Consider the following 11,287-nt stretch of genomic DNA (forward strand, 5'->3'; position numbering starts at 1 on the left):
AGCAAGATTGACACATGCAGGTCAACACCTGTCCTGTAGAGGGAGCTCAGTGAAAATCAGTGAAGCAACAATTATCTAAGAACTACACTGAAGAGCTGTGAAAGAGTCAATTAAACAAATATTTGAGTATATTTGAAAACCTCAAGAACACTGTGCCATTCTGAGGGCTGGACAAACCACCTGCAGATAAAAACACTCTTTCCTCTCTATACGCACCAGATACTTTCTTATAAACATGTCACAAGGACTAAATAAGAGAACAAATGATTGCTCGTGAATTAATCTCAAATCATACTGCACTGCTTGCTTCTTAACATTAAATACCTCTTTTGCACAATATCATGCACAGATATTATGTAAAGTACTTGTATAGTCTGTTTTAGGTTAAGTGTATCTATATTCAACTATTTATAGCATATGCACAGTTAGATTACCGCTTAGATTAACACATAGATAGTTAGCAATGTAGATCTAAAAATTGTTCTTTACCTTTATTTATATAGCGCTTTAAACAAAATACATTGCGTCAAAGCAACTGAACAACATTCATTAGGAAAACAGTGTCTCAATAATGCAAAATGATAGTTAAAGTCATCATTGAATTCAGTGATGTCATCTCTGTTCAGTTTAAATAGTGTCTGTGCATTTATTTGCAATCAAGTCAATGATATCGCTGTAGATGAAGTGACCCCAACTAAGCAAGCCAGAGGCGACAGCGGCAAGGAACCGAAACTCCATCGGTGACAGAATGGAGAAAAAAACCTTGGGAGAAACCAGGATTAGTTCTCCTCTGACCAGACGAAACCAGTAGTTCAATTCCAGGCTGCAGCAAAGTCAGATTGTGCAGAAGAATCATCTGTTTCCTGTGGTCTTGTCCTGGTGGTCCTCTGAGACAAGGTCTTTACAGGGGATCTGTATCTGGGCTCTAGTTGTCCTGGTCTCCGCTGTCTTTCAGGGATGTAGAGGTCCTTTCTAGGTGCTGATCCACCATCTGGTCTGGATACATACTGGATCCGGGTGACTGCAGTGACCCTCTGATCTGGACACAGACTGGATCTGGTGGCCACGGTGACCTCGGAACAAGAGAGAAACAGACTAATATTAGCGTAGATGCCATTCTTCTAATGATGTAGCAAGTACATCGGGTGTTATGTGAAGTGTTCCCGGTTCCGGTTTACCTAATTAATGCAGCCTAAAAATCCTTTAACGGATTTGGATATTAAAAGCATATTAGTATGTTATGTGTATGCCAGGTTAAAGAGATGGGTCTTTAATCTAGATTTAAACTGCAAGAGCACTGTGTAACACCGTAGTCCTGTGAGACACAACATTTCGTTCCACTGTATGTCCACACGTGTAGCAGAATGAACTTGAACTTGCCTAACCTGAATAATAACAACAGTGTAAAAGGAGTGGATAAGAAAAAGATTTGAAGAAACCGGTGAAGTTCATGAGAAGCCCAGGTCAGGCAGACCCTGTAAGACAACTGTTTGAGAGGATCATTAATTGGTTCGACAGTCCAGGGCCAGCCCTTTTTCAACTGCAGCAGAGCTACATAAGAACTGGTCACCAGAAACCCCTGTATCTACAAGAACCGTTTGTCAAAAATTAGAATATTGTGAAAAGGTTCAATATTGAGCAAAGAAGGTCAAGGTGCTCCAGGATTGGCCAGTCCAGCCATCAGACATGAACATTATTCAGCATGTCTGGGGTAAGATGGCTTTGTTTCACATAACAGTGAAAGCTAACCATGATTTCTCCCCATAAATCATGTCTTTTTATTCAATTACAAACATCATAATCATATATTTCTTACACAACACAAGCTCACATGCTGCAGGGCAGCTCCAGTCGTCATCGATTCTAAATAACCTCTTTTAACAAGGTCTGTTTTATTTAAGATTTAATAATATGCAAGAAATTTTTTTTTTTACACAATTACAGGTGTTTTGAGTTGATTAGCTAATTGCCATTTCACCATATTCTAATTTGTTAGTTGAGATGCGTTATGAATTGGTGGGTTTTTGTTAAATGTGAGCCAAAATCATCAAAATTAAAAGAACTAAATACTTAAACTACTTCAGTCTGTGTGCATTGAATTTATTTAATACAAAAGTTTCACAATTTGAGTTGAATTACTGAAATGAACTTTTCCACGACATTCTAATTTGAGATGCACCTGTACATGTAGATGTACATAAATACAAATCTAAACATGAACATATATATATAAAACAATGAAACATGCATTTTATGATGAATGCAGTAGACAGTAAGCACACGTTACTCATCATTCCTGCATCTGCGCTCGCTCTCATCTCATGTTTACGACTGAATACAAATGATCATCATAATTAATGGACAACTCAGCTGTATCAGGGAAAAGACATCAGCACAGTCCAGCACAGAGAAACGAAAAATACTTTCAGGTAGCCTGTGAAACTGTTTTGACTCTGGATGTTAGTAAAGTGTTTTAATGTCAGTAATAATTTCACCACCACCAACAACCCATCTGACTTTTATTTTGTAGTTTCCATGACTTAAAATGTATTTTATAAAACAACAAGGCGATTGTCTTAATCATATGGTTTCATTGAATAACTCTGTTAAAATACATAATGTAATACAAAATAAACAATTTACATTATTACAAATGCCTGCAAAGAGCACCGAAGGCCTGATAACTGCTGCTGTTACACTTACAGGACGATCAGATCCTTCTTTAATATTGACCAAACATTTCATTCAAATATACACAATCTTTCATTTTTGGCCACCTTTTTGCGATAGAAATGCTACAGCCTCTTTAATATCTTCAGAAAAATATGTAGACATCACAACCCTTACCAAAAGTATCCATGGTTATCGTAGTAAAACTGCTCTATTTTATTTTGTGATTTCTGAATGCTTGACTATAAAATCAATCAGACAACTGTATTAATAAAATCATAATCATAGGTAACTGTCTAGACAACTGTAATTTATAAATAATACACAATTTAATTATAATTTATTTACTTGTATGTCTTATTAAACATGTATTTTGAGCCCTCGTAGGTTTTTTGTTAATATATATATATATATATATATATGTAGGTTTTTTTTTTTTTTTTTGAGGGAGGGGCACAACAGCACTATTATTCTTAAGACACCCATTTGGCCAGAGGCGGCCCTGTTCTCTCTCTCTCACTCTCTGTCTATATATATATATACCTTGCTACGTGTACTGCGTTAGGGTAACCGAGACTTGTTCGTACTTATATATTGTTCGTACTTATATATTGTTTGTACTTATATATTGATGCTTTTTTTTGCAGTTTTGACTGCTTTTATTGTCATCATTTGTAAGTCGCTTTGGATAAATGCATTTGCTAAATGACTGAATGTAATGTAAATGTAATGATGAAGAGTATCTCAAACTGATTTGTTTCATGTTAACTTTCATTTATTATTGTATGTTGGTGTGATCATATATCTAGTTTCAGTCCCAATGTAGTTCCCATTTCCCCATCCTGCGCCCCGTTGTTTAAATAACAAATGCATTTGTGCGCTCATGGGTGTGCTGGTCTAATAAAGAGGTGTGTTCAAGCGCATTCTTGGCACGTTGCTATTTTGAGGAACTGACAATAAACTGTGCCATAGACCTGTGCCTAGAAGTCTAAAGTCAACGGCGCAGTTGTTTTTTTGTTATTTAAAGAGCATGTTAGGTGGGTCCACACTCTGTTTATTACACACACAAGGACGCATAGCAGCACACAAACATGCCAAATATTAAAAACCAAAGGACTTCAATGTAAAAGAATATGATTGTGTTGGCTACATAAATATAAAAATGCCTAGATGTCATAATAAATAGTCATTGCATGTGTCAGAATCAGGCTACCTATTTGCTTGTGCACGAGCAGCTCCGTTTCATCTCGGAGATGCGTTCTGTCTTTGCACTTGCAAATTCCGCCGGGAAATATCAAATTCACCATGGCACGAGCCAAACAGGCTCTTAAGGGAAATGGAGATGAGACTCATTAATGAAGGGACGTTCAGATCATTTTACCCACTCGGACCTTTGAGTCTCGTTCAGCAAAATGAACAATTTTTTTTTTTTTTTTTTCGAGTCATTATGTTCATTTAGTTCATTTAATCAAATATAATTAACATGTTATATGTTACTTCCCTAACGTCTACTAGTACTAATATGCAAACGTTGATCACACTACAAACAATACAAAACTATAACGCTGTAATAAACAGAAAAGATGAACTCATTGTTGACCTGGGTCTTCAGTCTATGACAAGCTCATTTCACCTCTTCTCTGATAAATCTTCGAGTTTGAGTTAACCAATGCAGTCTGAGCCGGAAAGAGAATTGCTTGGTTCATCTCATGAGTTTTTCGGGTTTGAGTCGTTCTTTAATCACGTGACAGACCCATAAGCTTTGACCATAGACTGGAGTTACCCTGGCAACAAATCTGTGTGTATATTATTACTATTATTATAATATATTTTTTGTCTTTATGATTTTAAGTGTAATTCCTTATTGTTTTAATGTTTGTGTTGTTTAATAATAATAGTAAAACACTGTATAAAAGGCTTGAACCTACAGTACCATTCGTTCTTTTGTCAGGTGACGTGACAGCATTGGATAGAGGCATTAAATCACAAGCTTCCTTACAAACGGGTGCATCGTCATTTATATTATCATCATCATCATCATTATTATACTTATTATTTACTGTTACAGTTACTGCATTTCTGGTCTCAAATTGTAGCTTTTTACATTTTACAGTTTATAAAACTGTGAATATCTGTCATGATGGTTATTTTCTATACACTGAATGTTGTAACAAAGGTAATAAAGAGTACTTATTAATGAACAAATATGATGGTGGGTATAATTTCCTTGATTTCTCTTCTTTGAACAAAACTTTCTCAATTAATTGGATTAGACAGTTTTTCTGTCAACTCAATCTGGAATTTTATCCTCAATTACTTATTTTCCAAATTAGCTGGTCTCCCTTTTCCAATTGATCTGTAATTATAATATTGCTAGAATCCCTTACAATTTATCTTAATTTCATAAAGGCATTACTTGTATGGTCATTCATTTTTAAGCACCCCTCAGTGGTCCTTCATTTGAAACAATCAAGACATTTTATATAAGAGATTCTTTTTTTTTAATAACTGGTTTGATCTTTTTTTTTCAACAGTATATCCAAACTATTTAATCTTCCAAAAACCTTAAGGCTGTTTAATCTTTTTATTTTATTTTCTTAAATCATTTGTTAATTTTTTTTTATTATTTTTTTTTTATTATTTTATGTTTACATTTGTAAATTAAGCTTTGCATGTAATGCCATTTCTTTGTATGCAATATTGACATTCTCTGTAATTTATATTTGGTACCTTGGCATTAATAAAAAAAAATAAAAAAGAACTAATCAATTCTCTTTCCGGCTCAGACTGCATAGACTGACCGCTTTCCCGTCTGCACTGTTATTACTCAGTAAAGGCTGACTGGAGTCTGCAGCTGATTCTTCAGGTTTTGGACAATCCAGAATTCTAAGCTCACTCTGATCACCAGCTCCAGGATTGAAGAGAGGACGGACTGATCCAGAGAATTTGGTTTTAATGGTCAGGAGATGTTTTCTCTCTGTGACGTTGTAAAATGACAGCTGTCCGTCATCATAATCCAACAGAACTCCCAGTCGTTCAGGTCTCGGAGTCAGAGAGAGTTTAACTGATGGATTAGTGTTGATTTCAAAGCCATTAGGACCGTCTGAATACAAGAACCAGAAACCGTAGAATGGAGTAAAACCAGTTTTGCCTCTTGCAGTTAAATTTCCATCTTTCATCACACCAATTAACCAATAGTTTTTGGGAGGAGTATTTTCTTGTGCCAGTTCTACTTCCCAATAGTGACGACCGGAGGAGAATCTTTGGGCTCCAAATGCACATAAATGAATTGGAAATTCATCCCCAGTGTGATTATAATCAGCACTGTCCCTCACAGTTTTACTGTCCTGAGAAACCTTCAGATCTGGATGTAGACGCTCTCGGTCAATAGTGATCTCAACTGAAAAAAAAAAAGAAATACAATGAGAAACAATTATTAATCCTTGTTTATATGAGATGATATTTACACATATATGATCACATGTATGCACATTTAAAGGGGAGGTTTAATGCAATGCATGCATTCTGAGTTATTTACACTGTTAAAGAGTTGGATTCTCATGCTTAACAAGAAAAAAAAGGAATCCTTCTGGGTTCATATAACTTTCTAAAAGTTCTTTTTTTGAGCATGACCCTGTATGATGTCATGAAGTGTGGAAGTCCTTGTATGGTCACTTCTCCTGGAAGAACACACATGCATCAGCCAGATGGAGCTCAAGAGAACATACTTCAGTCAGTGTCATCTGCAGCGCTGCACGGGACTCACTTGAGAAGAATATCTCCAAACAAGTGTGGTTTCGTTGTGAGAGATAATCTTCTTCAGCTTCTCAAAGAACCCAGCATTACATAAACAGTGGATTCATTATGTTTTTCCAGGAGAGCAAAATATGTTTGTTCACATTATTTCAGTGCCAAAGTTTTATAAACAAGGCCCAGTTTGACACTGGATTTGCATATTTGTTGATAGTCAAAGATGGAGCGGTCCCAGCAATAAAAGGTCCCAGCCAAGATTCAGAACCACAGGTAGTATGTATAAAAAAATAAAAGAAATAGAAGAAGAAAAAAAATTGGTATGTAAATGTTTGTCACTCTACCCACGTCATGCCTTCAGGAGCTCGGTTGTTTTCAGAGAAAATCGTAAAGCTGTATCTTTTACACATATGATAAAACTAAAGACTCTTTGGAGATATAATGGATGCAATACTACTCTACAGGTACTCAGGATTAACATGAGATTGGCTCAGACTGTGTAATGTCTCCTTCAACTGAGATGATGTCATACCTGCATGTTTCCTCAGTTCTTCTATGTTTATGTCTCCCACGGCTAAAATGAAAAATAAATAATCTGAGATTTTAGAGGGAAAATAAACTATAGCTAACAACATCTACATTTATATGAATCAAACAAACGTAAGTATAATAGTTCAATATGAGAAGAGAATATTGCTTTATTATTCTATGTTTACGTCTCTCTCAACTAAAATGAAAAATATATAATTTGAGATTTTAGAGTGAACAAACTATAGATAAAAACATCTACAGTTAACTAACAAAAATAATTATAATAGTTCAATATGAGAAGAGAATATTGCTTATGTGACAGCAGGACTGTTGATTCCAACTGAAATATATTTATATATTACTGAGATGGACATACTCATACCTTCTTGTTTCCTCGGATCTTCAAAATCTACGTATGTCTCAACTAAAATGAAAAAGAAATAATCTGAGATATTAGAAGGAACAAAATGCATCTGAAAATGTGTTTTGTTGTTTAATTGATTCTGTTTCCACACAATTATTCTACTCTTTCAACAAACCTGTTATAATCATCTTTTTTCGGCTACAACACCAATGTTTATGTAATGATTACCGAAGTAGGAGGGGAAGTTCTCTCAGCCTTTCATAATGTTCCATAAAAGTTCTCTAAAGGAGACGAAAGTCCAGAACCTTTACAGAACATTAGGGACATTCCTAAAATGTCCTCTTTTGGTTATGAAAGTGCTGCTGTTCAATGCTCCTTAAGACTTTAGGGGGGCGTTCCATTCTGGCTCTTTTATGGTCACATTAAGAACATTACGAAGAGGAAATTTGGGACATCAACAGAAGGTTCTCACATGGTCCTTTTTTAGACTTTTAGTCAATATATAAATAAATAGTCATGGCCAAAAACATTGGCACCCTTGGTAAAAATGATCAAAGAAGGCTGTGAGAATGCATCTGCATTGTTAATCATTTTGATCTTTTATTAAAAAAAAATTCAGTGCATCTTCAGTTCACTCCTCTCATTTTCTGTAGGGTTCAGGTCAGAGGACTGGAACGACTATAACAGAAGCTTGGTTTTGAGCTCAGTGACCCATTTCTGTGTTGTTTTTGAGGTTTTTGTTTGGTTTACTGTACAGTTGGTAGATCCAAGCATGGTCCATTATGAGATTTCTAACAGAGTCAGTCACTCTCACATTTCACTGCTGGTTATATATGCTATATATAATTTTGTATGTGACGAATACAAATCTTGAATCTTGAACTTACTGATTTTTTATCTGTTGGTATTTGATAGAATCCATGATGTCACGTATCTAAACAAGATGTCCAGGACCTCCGACAGAAATACAGGCCCACAACATCAAAAATAGAGCAGTATATTTCATTCTACACATGGGGTGCTTTTTATCTCTGTGTTCACCAAACTCCAAATCTTGAGTGTTTGCTGCTAAAAAAGCTTTTTTTTTTTGTTTCATCTCACCATAGGAGCCAGTCCCACTTGAAGTTCCAGTCATTTCTGATAAATGAATATGCTTTAGTTTGTTTTTGGATGAGCTAGGAGAATTTTCCTGAAGCCCTCCCAAACAACATGTGTTGATGTAGGTTCAGTTTGACAATTTTTTAAAGGTTGTCTGAACCAGAAACTCAACTATTTCCTGCAATTCTCCAGCTATGACCCTTTGATAGCTACTCAAACTGACCTCTTCACTGTGCATTAGGATGATATAGACACACGTACTCTTCCAGGCAGATTTATAAGGACACCGACAGGGCACTTGAGTATTGCTTTTCTCTTTTTTTACTTTTTGTATAGCCTCTCAAATATATCTTACACTTGTAGTCACTATGTGCTTTCAGATCTCTACTATCACTACTAACACTCGGAGAGCACGCTATGTATGTCGCAGGAAGGCCTGTCTGACAAACTTACGCCATGTCCCTCTGACCTCTACTACTATGCTCTCTATTCCAGTTGGTCTCTGGAACTGCCAGTCTGCAGTTAACAAAGCAGACTTCATTTCTTCTATTGCTACTCATTCCGGTCTCAACCTCATGGCACTGACAGAGACTTGGATCAAACCTGAAGATACTGCCACCCCTGCAGCCCTCTCCACTAATTTCACTTGTTCCCACACTCCTCGCAACACTGGGAGGGGTGGAGGTACGGGTCTCCTTATATCCAAAGAATGGAAATTTGATCTTCAGCCATCACCTACAGGTACTGGTTCATTTGAATCACATGCCATTACTGTAACCCACCCTGTTAAAATCCACTTTGTGGTCATTTATCGTCCCCCAGGTCAACTGGGAAACTTCTTGGAGGAGTTGGATGTGCTGCTATCAAACTTTCCTGAAGATGGTACTCCTCTGGTACTGCTTGGTGACTTCAACATCCACCTAGATAAACCCCAGGCTGCTGACTTCAAAACTCTGCTCACCTCATTTGATCTCAAGCTAATGTCTACTACAGCAACTCACAAATCGGGCAACCAACTGGACCTCATCTACACACGCTGTTGCTCTGTGGACACCTCTTCAGTTGCTCCACTGCACACCTCAGACCACTTCCTCATTACTGCTAACCTAGCACTTACTGCTGAAGCGCCTCACCCTCCAACGCAGGTCACCTTTCGACGGAACCTACGCTCACTCTCTCCATCTCGCCTATCTGCTGTGGTTTCATCCTCTCTTCCACCACTCTCTCAGTTTTCTGCTCTGGACACGAACAGTGCTACGGACACTCTTTGCTCCACTTTAACATCTTGCTTGGACAACTTTTGCCCACTGTTGTCTAGACCAGCACGCACTGCCCCATCTGCCCCCTGGCTGTCCGAGGTTCTCCGTGAACATCGCTCTAAACTAAGGGCTGCAGAGAGGAAATGGCAGAAATCAAAAAACTCTACGGACCTCAGTGTGTATCAATCTCTCCTCTCTTCCTTCTCTGCAAATGTCTTCACAGCTAAAGCATCCTACTACCACAACAAAATTAACAGCTGCAGTGATGCTCGGACACTCTTCAAGACTTTCTCTTCTCTTCTTAATCCGCCGCCTCCGCCTCCTCCATCGATTCTTACAGCAGACGACTTTGCAGCTTTCTTCACAAATAAGACAAGATCCATCAGTGACCAATTCTCCACACCGCAGACCGAGGACAACTTCACAATGACCGATGCACACTCTTTATCCTCCTTCTCCCCACTCTCAGAGATGGACGTCTCCAAAACTCTCCTGTCCAATCATCCTACTACTTGTCCACTTGATCCAATCCCCACTCACCTTCAAGCGATCTCTTCTTCAGTCATACCCTCACTTACTCACATTATCAACTCCTCTCTTCACTCTGGAACATTTCCCTTAGCATTCAAGCAGGCTCGGGTAAGCCCACTGCTCAAGAAACCATCTCTAAATCCAGCGCTTCTTGAAAACTACAGACCGGTATCCCTTCTTCCATTCATTGCAAAGACACTTGAGCGAGCTGTGTTCAACCAGCTTTCTATGTTTCTTGGACAGAACAACCTCCTGGACAGCAACCAATCTGGCTTCAAAAGTGGCCACTCAACTGAGACTGCTCTGCTCTCGGTTACTGAAGCCCTGCGACTAGCAAGAGCAGCTTCAAAATCCTCGGTACTCATCTTGCTGGACCTGTCTGCTGCTTTTGACACTGTTAATCACCAGATTCTCCTGTCCACCCTCAGAAAGATGGGCATCTCTGGAACTGCTCTCCTGTGGGTTAAGTCCTACCTCTCTGACAGATCCTTCAGTGTGTCTTGGAGGGGTGATGTTTCAAAGTCACACCACCTTGCTACTGGGGTTCCTCAAGGCTCAGTACTTGGACCACTTCTCTTCTCCATCTACATGACATCTTTAGGATCTGTCATTCAGAAGCATGGCTTTTCTTATCACTGCTATGCTGATGACACCCAACTCTACTTCTCATTCCAGCCAGATGACCCGACGGTAGCTGCTCGCATTTCAGCCTGTCTGAGTGACATTTCTAGCTGGATGAATGACCATCACCTTCAGCTTAACCTTACAAAGACTGAACTCCTGGTGATTCCAGCTAACCCATTGATTCATCACAACTTCTCTATACAGCTGGGCTCGTCAACCATAACTCCTTCGAAGACAGCCAGAAACCTAGGTGTTATGATGGATCATCAATTAAGCTTCACTGACCACATTGCTACAACGACCCGGTCCTGCAGGTTTGCCTTATACAACATTAGGAAGATTAGACCCTTCCTGTCAGAGCAAGCAACCCAACTTCTTGTCCAAGCTCTTGTTCTCTCCAGACTGGACTATTGTAATGCTCTCCTGGCGGGCCTTCCTGCATGTACTGTCAAGCCTCTGC

General features: G+C 38.3%; 1 protein-coding gene across 1 annotated transcript; it reads right to left on the reverse strand.

Moving 5' to 3' along the window:
• Positions 1–1,448: 1,448 nt before the first annotated feature.
• Positions 1,449–8,450, reverse strand: LOC113079917 (E3 ubiquitin-protein ligase TRIM39-like). Its single transcript, XM_026252146.1, has 5 exons — positions 8,417–8,450; positions 7,334–7,375; positions 6,953–6,994; positions 5,472–6,070; positions 1,449–1,475 (listed from the first exon to the last, which is right to left on the reverse strand). Exons 1-5 carry the CDS (start codon positions 8,448–8,450, stop codon positions 1,449–1,451), a joined length of 744 nt encoding a protein of 247 aa, XP_026107931.1.
• Between the last annotated feature and the right edge of the window lie 2,837 nt (positions 8,451–11,287).

The sequence above is a fragment of the Carassius auratus genome, unplaced genomic scaffold, assembly GCF_003368295.1.
Source record: "Carassius auratus strain Wakin unplaced genomic scaffold, ASM336829v1 scaf_tig00029845, whole genome shotgun sequence".
Taxonomy (NCBI): domain Eukaryota; kingdom Metazoa; phylum Chordata; class Actinopteri; order Cypriniformes; family Cyprinidae; genus Carassius; species Carassius auratus.

Excerpts from the sequence above, each read along its gene's own strand:
- LOC113079917 (XM_026252146.1), bottom strand. The coding sequence starts at position 8,450 with ATGACTGGAACTTCAAGTGGGACTGGCTCCTATG. Across the intron at positions 7,376-8,416 it reads AAGTGGGACTGGCTCCTATG|TTGAGACATACGTAGATTTT; the intron begins GTGAGATGAAAC and ends TTTTCATTTTAG. Across the intron at positions 6,995-7,333 it reads AGATCCGAGGAAACAAGAAG|CCGTGGGAGACATAAACATA; the intron begins GTATGAGTATGT and ends TTTTCATTTTAG.